General features: G+C 46.9%; 1 protein-coding gene and 1 long non-coding RNA gene across 2 annotated transcripts; both read right to left on the minus strand.

Annotated features, from left to right (window-relative positions):
• Window positions 291-3,261, minus strand: LOC8079059. The gene is made up of 4 exons (XM_021455856.1): window positions 2,688-3,261; window positions 2,267-2,512; window positions 2,057-2,161; window positions 291-1,769 (listed from the first exon to the last, which is right to left on the minus strand). The coding sequence occupies exons 1-4, from the start codon at window positions 2,854-2,856 to the stop codon at window positions 508-510; spliced, it is 1,782 nt and encodes a 593-aa protein (XP_021311531.1). The 5' UTR covers window positions 2,857-3,261; the 3' UTR covers window positions 291-507.
• Window positions 5,832-6,707, minus strand: LOC110433285. The gene is made up of 2 exons (XR_002450660.1): window positions 6,502-6,707; window positions 5,832-6,278 (listed from the first exon to the last, which is right to left on the minus strand). It is a non-coding gene; the product is annotated as an uncharacterized LOC110433285 (long non-coding RNA).

The following is an 11,381-nucleotide window of genomic DNA, read 5'->3' on the forward strand; positions in this document are numbered from 1 at the left end:
AGGCAATTTTAGTTAAGCCGAAACTTAAAAAGAAGCCCATTAAGAACTGCAAGCCCAACTTAGCCGTAGGCCGTGGCGTGCGTGCTCTGCACACGGGCTTATCCTGATAGGCCCTCAACCTCAAGGCCTTGGCCTTGGCCGCGACAAGTTGGCATAGCGCTTCACCTGAATTTTGATGGTGCCCTCATGGTACTGTACAGTCTGTGGATCCCCCCCCCCCCCCCCCCCCCCCCCCCTCTCTTCAACAATTAGAAGATCATCGCTATTGTAGCAATAAAGCCAAAATCGAGTGAAGCTCCACCAAAAAAGGATGTGAATTAATCCCCTTTTCTCATCATCTTATACTCGAGATTGATCTAGTAGTAGGTGCATGCACGTTACGGACACCTAAAACAATAATATGAGGATACACAAAAACGAATATACATGCTGGACGGTATATACTCTCTAGTCTCTACATGCACGCGTGCAGGTAGCTATCGGGGAACACGCCGCAATATATAGCTACTACGTCGTCGTGAGGTTCTGGAACGCCTGGAGCAGCACCACTCTGAAGCGGTCGACGTCGAGCGTGACATCCTGTCCGATCAAGAAGGTGTGCCTCAAGAACTTGAACCCTTTCCTGTGCAACGCAGTCGGGTTGGTGAAGATCTCGTGGTCGCTCGGGTACTTGTCCCTGAGCGAGCTCTCGTGCACGGCGATCTCGTACTGGACGTACCGGAGCCCCATGGCCTCCGCCGGGTCGCCGAAGTCCATCCGCGCGATCCACTGCAGCCCGCCCCACGGCACCACCTGCACCACCGTCGCCCCCCGCGGCAGGAACACCATGTTGGTCAGCCCGGCGCCGTGCACGCCCACCACCGCGTCGAACGAGTTGATGCGCCGCCCCACCTCCGCGATGCCGTCGTCGCTCTTGCTCACCTCCAGCTCGCTCACCACGGCCTCGAACCCCACCTCCTCCGCCACGCGCGCGACGGCGTCCGCGTTCAGTAGCCGCCGGGTGCCGCGGCGGGCGACGATCAGCAGGCGAGGCTTCGGCTTCTTCGTGCCCGTGGCGACGGCGTCGCTGCTGGGGCGCGTGGTGACCGCGTCCCGGGGCAGCGAGAGCGCGCGCCGGAGGAACCGCGCGAAGTCGACCATCCCGACACCGACCGCGTCCGGGCCGCTGCTGCGCTCATCCCGCTCGTCGATCATGAGCTCCCGGTGCGCGGCGCGCAGGCCGACCACGACGTGGCCGAAGCAGTGCGTCTCTTCCCCCGGCGCCGTGGCGGCGAGGTCGAGCGGCGGGTGGCGCGAGAGCCCGCGCAGGACGGCGTCGTACTTGGCTAGCCACCGGGACGGTCCCGCTCCGGCGTCGGCGACGACTAGGCGGACGACGCCGCCGTAGCGCTGCGCGGTGCCGTAGAGCGGCACGATCACGTCGGTGAAGTCGTGGAAGAGGTTGCCCGCGTACCCGCCGATGGAGAACACCACCGCCGGCTCGGCGTGCGTCGCCGTGCAGCGCGGCGCGTCGGCCGTCGTCGTCCGCACGGTGACCTCGGTGACACGGCTCATGCTCGTGGCGTCGCCCTTCCGTGCGTACGGCCGGACCTTGTACGTCGGCGCGTTTGCGTCGCCCGTTGGGTCGACCACGATGAATGCCGAGGCGTTGGCATCCAAGCGGATGTCGCCGGTGAAGTCACAGACATCAGATCGTGAGCCCGAAAGGTCGCACAGTGGTTGCCGCTGCTGGTTCACCAAGGCTGCAGCTGCACGTGTCATGTCGTCTCCTGTTGAAGACGCAAGTACAAAATTACAAAATTACTTAAAATTGACTTAAATAAAAACATAGTATTTCATGAATTAATCTAATAACTCTTATTCCGTATCACAAATATTTAAATTTGACCAACTTAAAATCATTGAGCTTCTCAAAAAGCGATTATTGTAATCTAGTACTTTTTGAGAGACGGAAAAGGCTACATGCATGTCGTTAATGTGCATCGGGATTAGAAAATTCATAATAAAGTTTAGAATTTTCCGTGCATGACTCCAATGAAGGCCAAAAAAAAGAAACCTTGACGTTGGTGGTGAGGAGACGTCGCTTGCACGGCGGGTTCCGCGGTGGTTCCGGTGGCTGCGGTCCGCAATTTGTCTTGGTCCGGGTCCGCATCCTCGGCGGCTTTAAGGAATTGCAAGGTCAAATGTTTAGAGCCTAATCCGTCATCCGTGCATTGATGGACTAGTGTCGTTCCACTTTTGGAAAGACGTACACGCGAGTACCTACCTGGCTTTGCTTGCTCGTCGGAGTTCGATGTCGCGTCGGCGGCGGCTGCGGCGGTGGCGCTGCTCTCGAGCTCTGCTTCCTCAGCCTCCGCTTCTCTCTCGACGTTGTTGCCCTGTTCTCCGATCACTGATTCGTCTGCTTCTGTGACTGCTGCCTTTTCGTTGCTCTGCTGAGCAAGCTGCTTCAGTTCGCCCTCGCCGCCGTCGCCGCCTCTGTCCCCCTGCGATGGCCGGAAGTCGCCTCGGCCTGAAAGCAAAAAGGGCACCCAGTGATGAGTCTAAGCAAAATGCTTCTGCTTCATCGATTAACTAGTCCATGGTGATTTCAAAGACGATGCACGAAGATGCCCAGAAAATCAGAATGTAAAAATTGGTGCTGGTAGAGCTGCTCAAACAGAAAGCAGAAGCAGAAGCACACTTACGAGTGTCGACGACGAAGGTGGCGTTGTAGCGGGAGGAGAGGGTGAAGACGACGAAGAGGAGGAAGCAGCCGACGGCGACGGACAGCAACCTGATACCCACCTGCTGCTGCTTCTTGTCGCCGCCGCCGCCGCCGGCTTTCATGGCCGGTCCGCGGGACGACGCATACATCTCGCTTCTTGTCAATCCACCCAAGAGAAGAAAAAAAAAAAAAGAGAGACAGAAATGTGGAAGACAGAGCTCACTGGAATGGAATCCGATCCCTGGTTGTACTTGAACCTAGCGTGCCTAATGCATCCAAGAAGTATCAAATGGAGGTGAGATCAGGAGTGCAGATCCAGGGATCCAGGCATCCCGGCTCGCTTATTATAATTGCTTTGCTCTCCATCCATGTGCCTATATATTTCCATGCGCGCATCACGAGCCGACTGCCGAGAGTCGTAGGGTGGAGACAGATCTTCTCTCATTTCCTTAGTATTTCACCGTACCTTCACCCCCATTGCCAGCCTAACACTGCCAACCTACACTACAAACGTGCATTGTATTTTGTATAGTACTGACCAAACGTAGAGAATACTACTAGCAGCCATGCATGACCACGAGGCTTTGAGTGAGCGGCAGACAGACAGAGGCGCACTCGAGTTGTACAGAATTCAAGTGCCTCTCCCCCCACGTTTTAGTGGAGTGTTTAACTGTAACGTCCAGGTCTGAGACAAATATAGGAGTAGAAGCCTGAATTTAGGCTCCAACTCGTCCGGATCGGAGAAGGCCGACACGGGTCAAAACAGAAGACCGAATTAGGCTCGAAAACGTGGAGTCGGCGAGGTCGCTGTGTCTCTTGGCTTCTCGGATCGGAGCCATGCATGCTATGTGCGGCGACGGCGAGCCGTTGTCCTGTTCGGCCACGGCCGGTCGCAGTCGCAGCTGCTGACGGATGCTATGGGTGTCAGCAAGGATAGTTTGCGAGGCCAAACCACCATGATTACAAAAACGCAGCCGGCGAACCTTTTTTTTTTTTTTTTTTGAGATCGTGCAACGCACGTCTTTCATTAAAGCAGCAGAGCAGTTTAAGTACATAACAAAGACACGCAAATGGGAAGCCTAAGCTTTACCAAGCCCTAAAGCAACACGAAACTGAAAAAACTGCTGAAACTGAAAAAAATATACTATACGAAGTCCAGGCTGCGCGACGTCGCGGCCATCGCATCCCTGCGCTGGACCAAGACCCGCCAAACGGTTGTTGCTTGCTGCCAGCCACAACCTTGCTTCGTCTTCAATCTTCTTAGCGAGCTGCACCGGCGACGCAGCCGGCGAAACTCGATCGGGGTGTAGTCTACTCGGAGGCGAGACAGGGCATTATTGGGCATGCAAAGCGCGCAGCCTCTGTGAAGGCCGTATATGACCCCAAAGTGGGCACCACCACAGATTTGTCCCCGACAACTCGAATTATGTAGACTGCTAAAAATTGAAGCTAAGGCCTTGTTTAGTTTGTGAAAAGAAATTTTTTTAGATGCCACATCAGATATATCGATACATATTATAAGCCATGATAAAAAAGTATTGTTGGCTGATTTGTTATGAGAAAAACATTATTGAATGAGTGGCAGATTCGGCTGATAAGCTCAAGTGAATAAGCTGATAGATTAATCAAAAAATAAATTACATAGCTCGTTTGGAAATTGTGAGACGAATTTATGAAGACTAATTAATCCATCATTAACACACGTTGGTTAGTAATTATAGCAAATCATAAGTACTAATTAGGCTTTAAAGATTCGTCTCGCGATTTACAATCAAACTCTGCAATTAGTTTTTTATTTACATTTAATACTCCATGTATGTGTTGAACGATTTTGGATGAGTGAAATGTTTTTGGGTGGGAAACTAAACAAGGCCAAATGTACCATTAAACAACACGATTGCTCAGGTACGTAGATTTATGGAATTTAATCAATCAAATGGTAAAGGAAAATAACGGAACAGGGAAAAAAAATAGAAGATGCAAAGTGAGAGTATAGCGAATTTTGAATGGCTTGGCCCAGAAGAGCCTACGAGCATATGGACTGGGCCATTTTTTTATCAGTGCGGCCTATGACTAACTGGGCTCTTGCAGGATGCAGACAAAAAAATTTATTTCTATTCTTAAAATATATTTGTGCATATTCTTCCATTTATCTAGAGCTAAATCTAATTTATAAAAGTTTCTAGATATATTTTCACAACTTCTAAATATTTTATTTAATTTTCTATTTTCCTAATTTCTCTCTAGAAATTTTCTAGTTTTTTATGAAGTTTAGAGATAATTTTTCACGGTTTAATGACTTTATCAGGTATTTATTGGATTTTTTATATATTTACAAAGGTTAATACCACCTGAAATCCATTATAATCAGGGTAGGAGGTAGTTTAAAGTGTTTAATAGTTGAGAAAAACATTGAAACTGATAGCTTTTATAATGAGAAGGAAACAATACAAACTCTAGTGACACTGTTCAAGAGGCAAAAATGACACGGTTTAAAAACTTTATTGCATATTTATTGGATCGGAACTGCTAGCGCCCGGACGTCCGGCGTCAACAACGCGTCCGGACGCCGAGCCCCCCCACCCGCGCCACAGAAAAGAAAAAAAACCATTTGCCTCTAACCAACTCACCTCTGCCCCACTCGTCCCACCCGGAAGACCGTTTCTTATCCGCTCCATCCCAACCAACTTACCCCTGCCACGCTCGCCCCACACAAAGGATCGCACTTCGTCCGTTCTTCGTGCAAGGAGCCCATCCTCCGCCCCCACGAGCATGGGATCCGCCCTGCCCCTCGCTTTGTCAGCCCCTAGCAGATCTGCCTGCCGCTAACTCGTCCCTACAACCTATCCCCATATTTGACGTTGCAACACAATATGTATAATAGTGCAACAACACCTGACATACTGCTACAACAAACAAGTTGAAGTAGCCGAAACATCATAAACACCGTATTACAACAAACAAGAATAATTGCTGCAACAGCATGCAAACAACTGCTACAACATACAGATTGAAGTATTGGATGAACAACTGAAACACCATAAATATAGTATTACAACAACAAAGAACGGCTGTTGCAACAACATGTAACAACTAATACAACAACGTAGGTTGAAGCATTAGATGGAGCAACCGAAACACCATAAATATAGTATTACAACAACAAAGAACGGCTGTTGCAACAACATGTAACAACTAATACAACAGCATAGGTTGAACCATTAGATGGAGCAACCAAAACACCATAGACATAGTATTACAACAACATCGACCAACTGTTGCAACAACATGCAACAACTAATACAACAGTGCAGATTAAAGCATTGGATGGAGCAACTAAAACACCATGGACATAGTACTACAACAACACCGAACAAATATTGTAACAACATAAAACAAACTACTACAACATGCAGACTGAAGCAACTGAAACAACATCTCAAAACACAAAACTGCAACAACGACTAAAACCTACTGCAACGTCTAGATAGAACCATTGCAACAATGACGAGATCTGAACCCGAGAGCTCGCCGGAACCGTATCCTACTGCAACATCACCTGAAAAACATACTGCAAAAAACCAGAGAACACCATTACAACACGTACGAGCACTGAATCCCAAGAGCTCACCGAAACCCTGGCTAACACAATATCCCGTAGATCTAGATCCAGAGGAAGAGCAGGAGGAGCAAGAGGTGGAGGAGGAGCAGAGGAGGGCTCAGATCCAGATCCACAAAGAGGAGAGAGGGAAAAGGGAGAGAAAGGCTTCAGATCCAAATCCCTCCCCACCTACCTCGTCGGAGCCGCGTCGTTGTCTCCATCTCCAGATGCATGGAGGTCACGAGAGCGAGGGAGAAAGAGAAGAGAGGAAGGGAGTTGCGCCGCTCACTGAAAGCTGCCACCGTCGTGCTCTACTCCGGCGGCATGGAGAGCGTGTGGGTCGCAGCGGGGAGGAAGGGAGAAAAGGGGGGAGGAGCGGCTCGCGCATGGCAGAAAGTGCGGCCGCATGTGTGAGCGGTGGAAGTGGCAGCGAGATGTGAGAGAAGAGTGGAGATGAAAAAAATGAGTGGATGGGAAGGCGTGGGGGAGCAACAAAATGAGTGTCCGGACGGTCGGACGTCTTATAGGTACCATTATCGTTATTGGATTTTTAACATATTTAGATAGGATAGTACCGACCTGAAATCCATTATAACCAGGTTAGGAGGTAGTTTAAATTGTTTTCAAGAGTTGAGAAAAACATTGAACTTGATTTCATAATGAGAAGGAAACATAAACTCTAGCGATGGTTCATCAAGAGGCAAAAATGATGTTGTCTGCTTCATTTTAGGTGTTTGTTTGGTTCACTTGTTTTATACTGTGACATGATCATAGCATCAACCACTTAGATTAGTTGTTTATATATTGTCGTTCGATTTGGGCGTTAACGTTTTAGGTGCCCGCCTGTTCAAGCAAGGGCGAAGCTAGGTAGTGAATAGGTGGGTGCAAATGCGTCATCTAAAAAAATGTAAAAACAATTGTTTTTGTGTTTTTATCAAACCTTCCCATGTATGTACATGTATTCTCCACCGTACACGTCTATACACCTACATAAAAATGCATACCCTCTAATTTACTCTAACCTCACTACTATACTCAACCAAAGAAAACTAGTAGTCACGTGTTCCATTTCCATTGCGGTTCTTTATTCGTTCAATCGGTCAAAGGGCACCTAGTTTAAAAACAGTAAACCTCCTACGTTTTTGCCACTTTTACTGATGTGGCACGCCACGTTGGCGAGCCAGCGCGGCAGTGCTGCTAGAAGACCCAACTTGGCACGGGAAAAGACCTATTTACCTCTGTTGTTTCTCAGTAGTATGTCGTCATAGTTTTATGGACATTAAATATGTTGATGTGATATTGTATTAATCAGGCCCGTAGCCAAGAATTTTAGGCCCTGGTGCGAATCATACAAGTGGGGTCTTATAGAGCAATACAAATAACTAAAGTGCATTTGATTATTATATTATATAAAGTCTGTTTTCTCACAATATCAAGAACCACAGACAAGCATTGATGCTAAAATATTAAATACTGAATGTGAACCTTACCGATATCTTCTTAACTTGGAATAAAAACCCAACAAAACAAATAAAAAAACAAAAAACATATGACAAATGTTACTAATTAGCTAAGCAAGTAAAGGATATGTACGTGGGATTAGAGATCGCCGAGTTGCTGCACATGTGGTCTACAAGAACAGGCGGCAGCTACATCAGTTCAGCTTCCACACTTCGACTCCTACACTTGAGCCCACGTAAAGCTACCAGGCCGGCATGCTGCAGCAGGGAAAAAAACAAAAACCAAAGGACCCATAAAGCCATACTAGCCTCTTGAAGCCCAGTCGAAGGGGCCCTTGAATTTTGGGGGCCTAGTGTTGTCGCCCCACTTGCACTGGCCCAAATACGGGCCTGGTATTAATGAAGAGAGAGCTGAAGAATTTTATTAGAGTAGAGAGAATTTCATGAGGATGAAACTCTTCTACACTGTTTCTAAAATATGATGTGTGAAAACTGGATCATAAAACTCCCACTGAGGATGCCCTTAAAGTAGGTACAATAATAGGCTTATAGCCAAGCTAATGATGATGTGGAGGAGATAAGACAAAAAAGAGATGATAGTTTGGCTCTCATGCAAGCACCAAGCTAGGCACGGATACATAGGTAATAGTAGGCTCAAATAGCAAGTGTTGTGAGGAGAACATAAAAGAGAAGGTGTCTTAGAGACAACTTCCTATATAACTTGGCTCTAATCACTTGACTTAGAGTCAAGCACTTGCTCTATTATTGACCTTGATCTTAGTTGCCATAATCTCTTAGAGTAAGAGCAATTCCCCACCATGTGCGTCAGCGATCCATTCCTTGTCCTGCACAATTGGCAGACTGGATTCACTTGTCCTCCCGCTTAATTATTCGATCCATTGGTAGGAGCTTCCTTTGTAGTAATAACCAAAGTAAGAACTTGCATTTATTTTCGACCATTACTTTATAAATTTTGTCCCATGAGTAGTCCCGTACGAACCCTTTGAACCGCATCATATATGCTGATATTAATGAGTATTGGCCATCTGCGCCATTGTATTTGATCTGGTTGTGAGTTGAGCTAAATCTATTTTAGTTGTTGGTGTCACAACTCAACAAATTGTCTAATCTATGCGCCATTTGTCATCCGTCTAAGCCCGCGTATCCAACTTTTTCAGTTCATAGCAGCATGAACTGTTTCATTCTTGTGCCATGCAGGTAGCATAGAGGTGTGATGTCTTTAGGTGTTAATCCATTCAGCCAGTGATCATGCTAAAAGCTGATTTTCAGGCCATTGCTGACACTGTGATATGTGTGCATGCTCGGAGCAAGTCCTGTTCTATTTTAGATGATTCAATATGCAGTCCTAATGTCCTATCCATGGTTTGTGGTCATTGGTCCACGTGTACCACATCAATTAGCATCGTGCCTGAGCTTCACGAATGTGAGCACATCGTGGAGTGTGGGGATGGACGCACTTGCCGCGTGATGTGGGGAATCGATCAGGTGTCCATTGTAATTGTGAACATATAAAAGGAAAAAAAGGAGAACAGAAATGCTACGGCTTTTTCCACAACATCAAATCGGTCTTAGCTTTTGTTGTGTTCCAAATATCCGCGTGTGCTGTACTGCTATGTTCTTCGGTGAGTTCGCCGAGAGATATAGCTAACAATTACTACCATCTATCAGACTCCGGCGCATGGCGAGGCGCTCCCCGATGCACCGCTCGTGCCACCTGCAGGATGCCCTGTGTCTGCGCTAAGCGGTGGCGAGCGCATCGATCGGATCTTGAGGCTAGTGGTCCGGCCGGCGAGAACATGAGCTCATGGAAGGATACACAATACACTCGAATGCTTGGAACACGAGAGTGTTTTGGCGCTGTGGTAATAAGCGACATCTTTTCTATTATTGTTTCCATTCATTTACAACTACAGCAGGCACACGATCGGTTTCATTCATGTCGCGGGCAAGCACGCCTATCCTCATGCTCCACGACGCATTCACATCTGCAAACCCAGGCGCAATAATGGTGATTGCCATAGCCTCCTACATGCGCACAGTGTCCACAAATCAGAGTTCTTCACATGCATGCAACAAACAGAAAATGTAACACATGCATCTAGCTAACTAAGATGTGTACGTTTTAGCTAACAAATCTCTACCTAAGCCTTGTGCACTTTTGCTTTACTCCGACGAGGCCAATCTTGGAGTGCATCTCGCAAAAACAGTCATGCTCCAAGGACGGCTGCCAGTTGCTCAATGGTGCCAATGGACTCATACCTTCACCTTTCCTTCCTCCATGCACTCTCGGTTGTAGTGATATCTTGTGTCAATATATTTGACACGATCATGGAAGACAAGATTCTTGCTAAGTTGAATAGTTTGAAGATCAACAACCAGTGCACCATTCAATTCAGTAAGAATCCTACCTTCTATGATCGTAGCAAATATATAAACACGAGGTATCACTACATTAGATAGTGCATCAAAAAAAGGAAGAGTGAAGGTCAACTCCATAGTCACCATTGAGCAGCTGGCGAGCATCCTACTAAGGGCATTGAGGCGTGACCATTTTTGCGAACTGTGCTCCGGCCTCGCCGACATAAAGTAAGTGTGCAAGGTTTAGAGAGAAATTTGTTAGTAAAAACTTAACAATGTTAGTTAGCTAGATGCTTGTTTGCATTCTCTATTTGTTACATGTGTGTGAACTCCTATTTGTGAACACCGTGCGCACGTAGGAGGCCATGGTGAGATTCACTCGCCATCGTGCCTGGGCTCACGGCGGATGTGACTGCGTCATGGAGAATGCGGATGAACGCGCTTGCCCATGACATGAATTGTTCGTTTGCTTGTTGCAGTTATTAATGAATGGAAAGAAGAAGAAGAATAGAAAAGATGTCGCTTCTTGCAGCACCAAAACACTCTCATGTTCCAAGTATTCATGTGGGTTGTGTTCTTAGAGTCTATTCGCTTGTCTGAAAAGTTATGGCTGAAAGTACTATTCGCTGATTTGTTGAATGGCTAGTAGATTCAGCAGATAATCTCAAGCGGCGTGTTCTCACGGATGGTGCTAGGTAAGCCCCACGCACGATGGAGGTTGGCCTTGAACTAATGCAGATATCCACAACGCTCTGACGGTGGGTCTTGCATGAAGGGCAACTTCACATTCAGCTCTGACCTAGCATGTCATCACCCTTCGCCATCTGCTCAATGAGCAGATCCTGTGTAGCATTGAGATCCGCCGAGCCGAGTACGGCGGTGTGTGTTTCTCTCTTGTTGGACTCTTGTCCTCATTTTTCTTCGGCCAGTTTTTATTGTTAGTTGATTTATTTTATATTTTTGTAGAGGGTCTTAAGCCGCATCATCGATAAAAGAAAATGATTGAGAGCAGAACCTCACACTTCCTTATCTGTTTTTAAGGTAGAGTCCATATTTCAACCTCCAACTCTTACGACAATTTAGTTTCTAATTGTAAACTATGAATCTGAATAATGGACATGATCCAATTATCGAAACTGAACAAATTAGTCCTCTAGCCAAAGGTGGTTTTCTATTTACTAAAATAATATTAAAAGCTAGTTTAATCTCTACATTTTCATAACTAATTTGCTTC

Source organism: Sorghum bicolor, chromosome 3, assembly GCF_000003195.3.
Source record: "Sorghum bicolor cultivar BTx623 chromosome 3, Sorghum_bicolor_NCBIv3, whole genome shotgun sequence".
NCBI classification, from domain to species: domain Eukaryota; kingdom Viridiplantae; phylum Streptophyta; class Magnoliopsida; order Poales; family Poaceae; genus Sorghum; species Sorghum bicolor.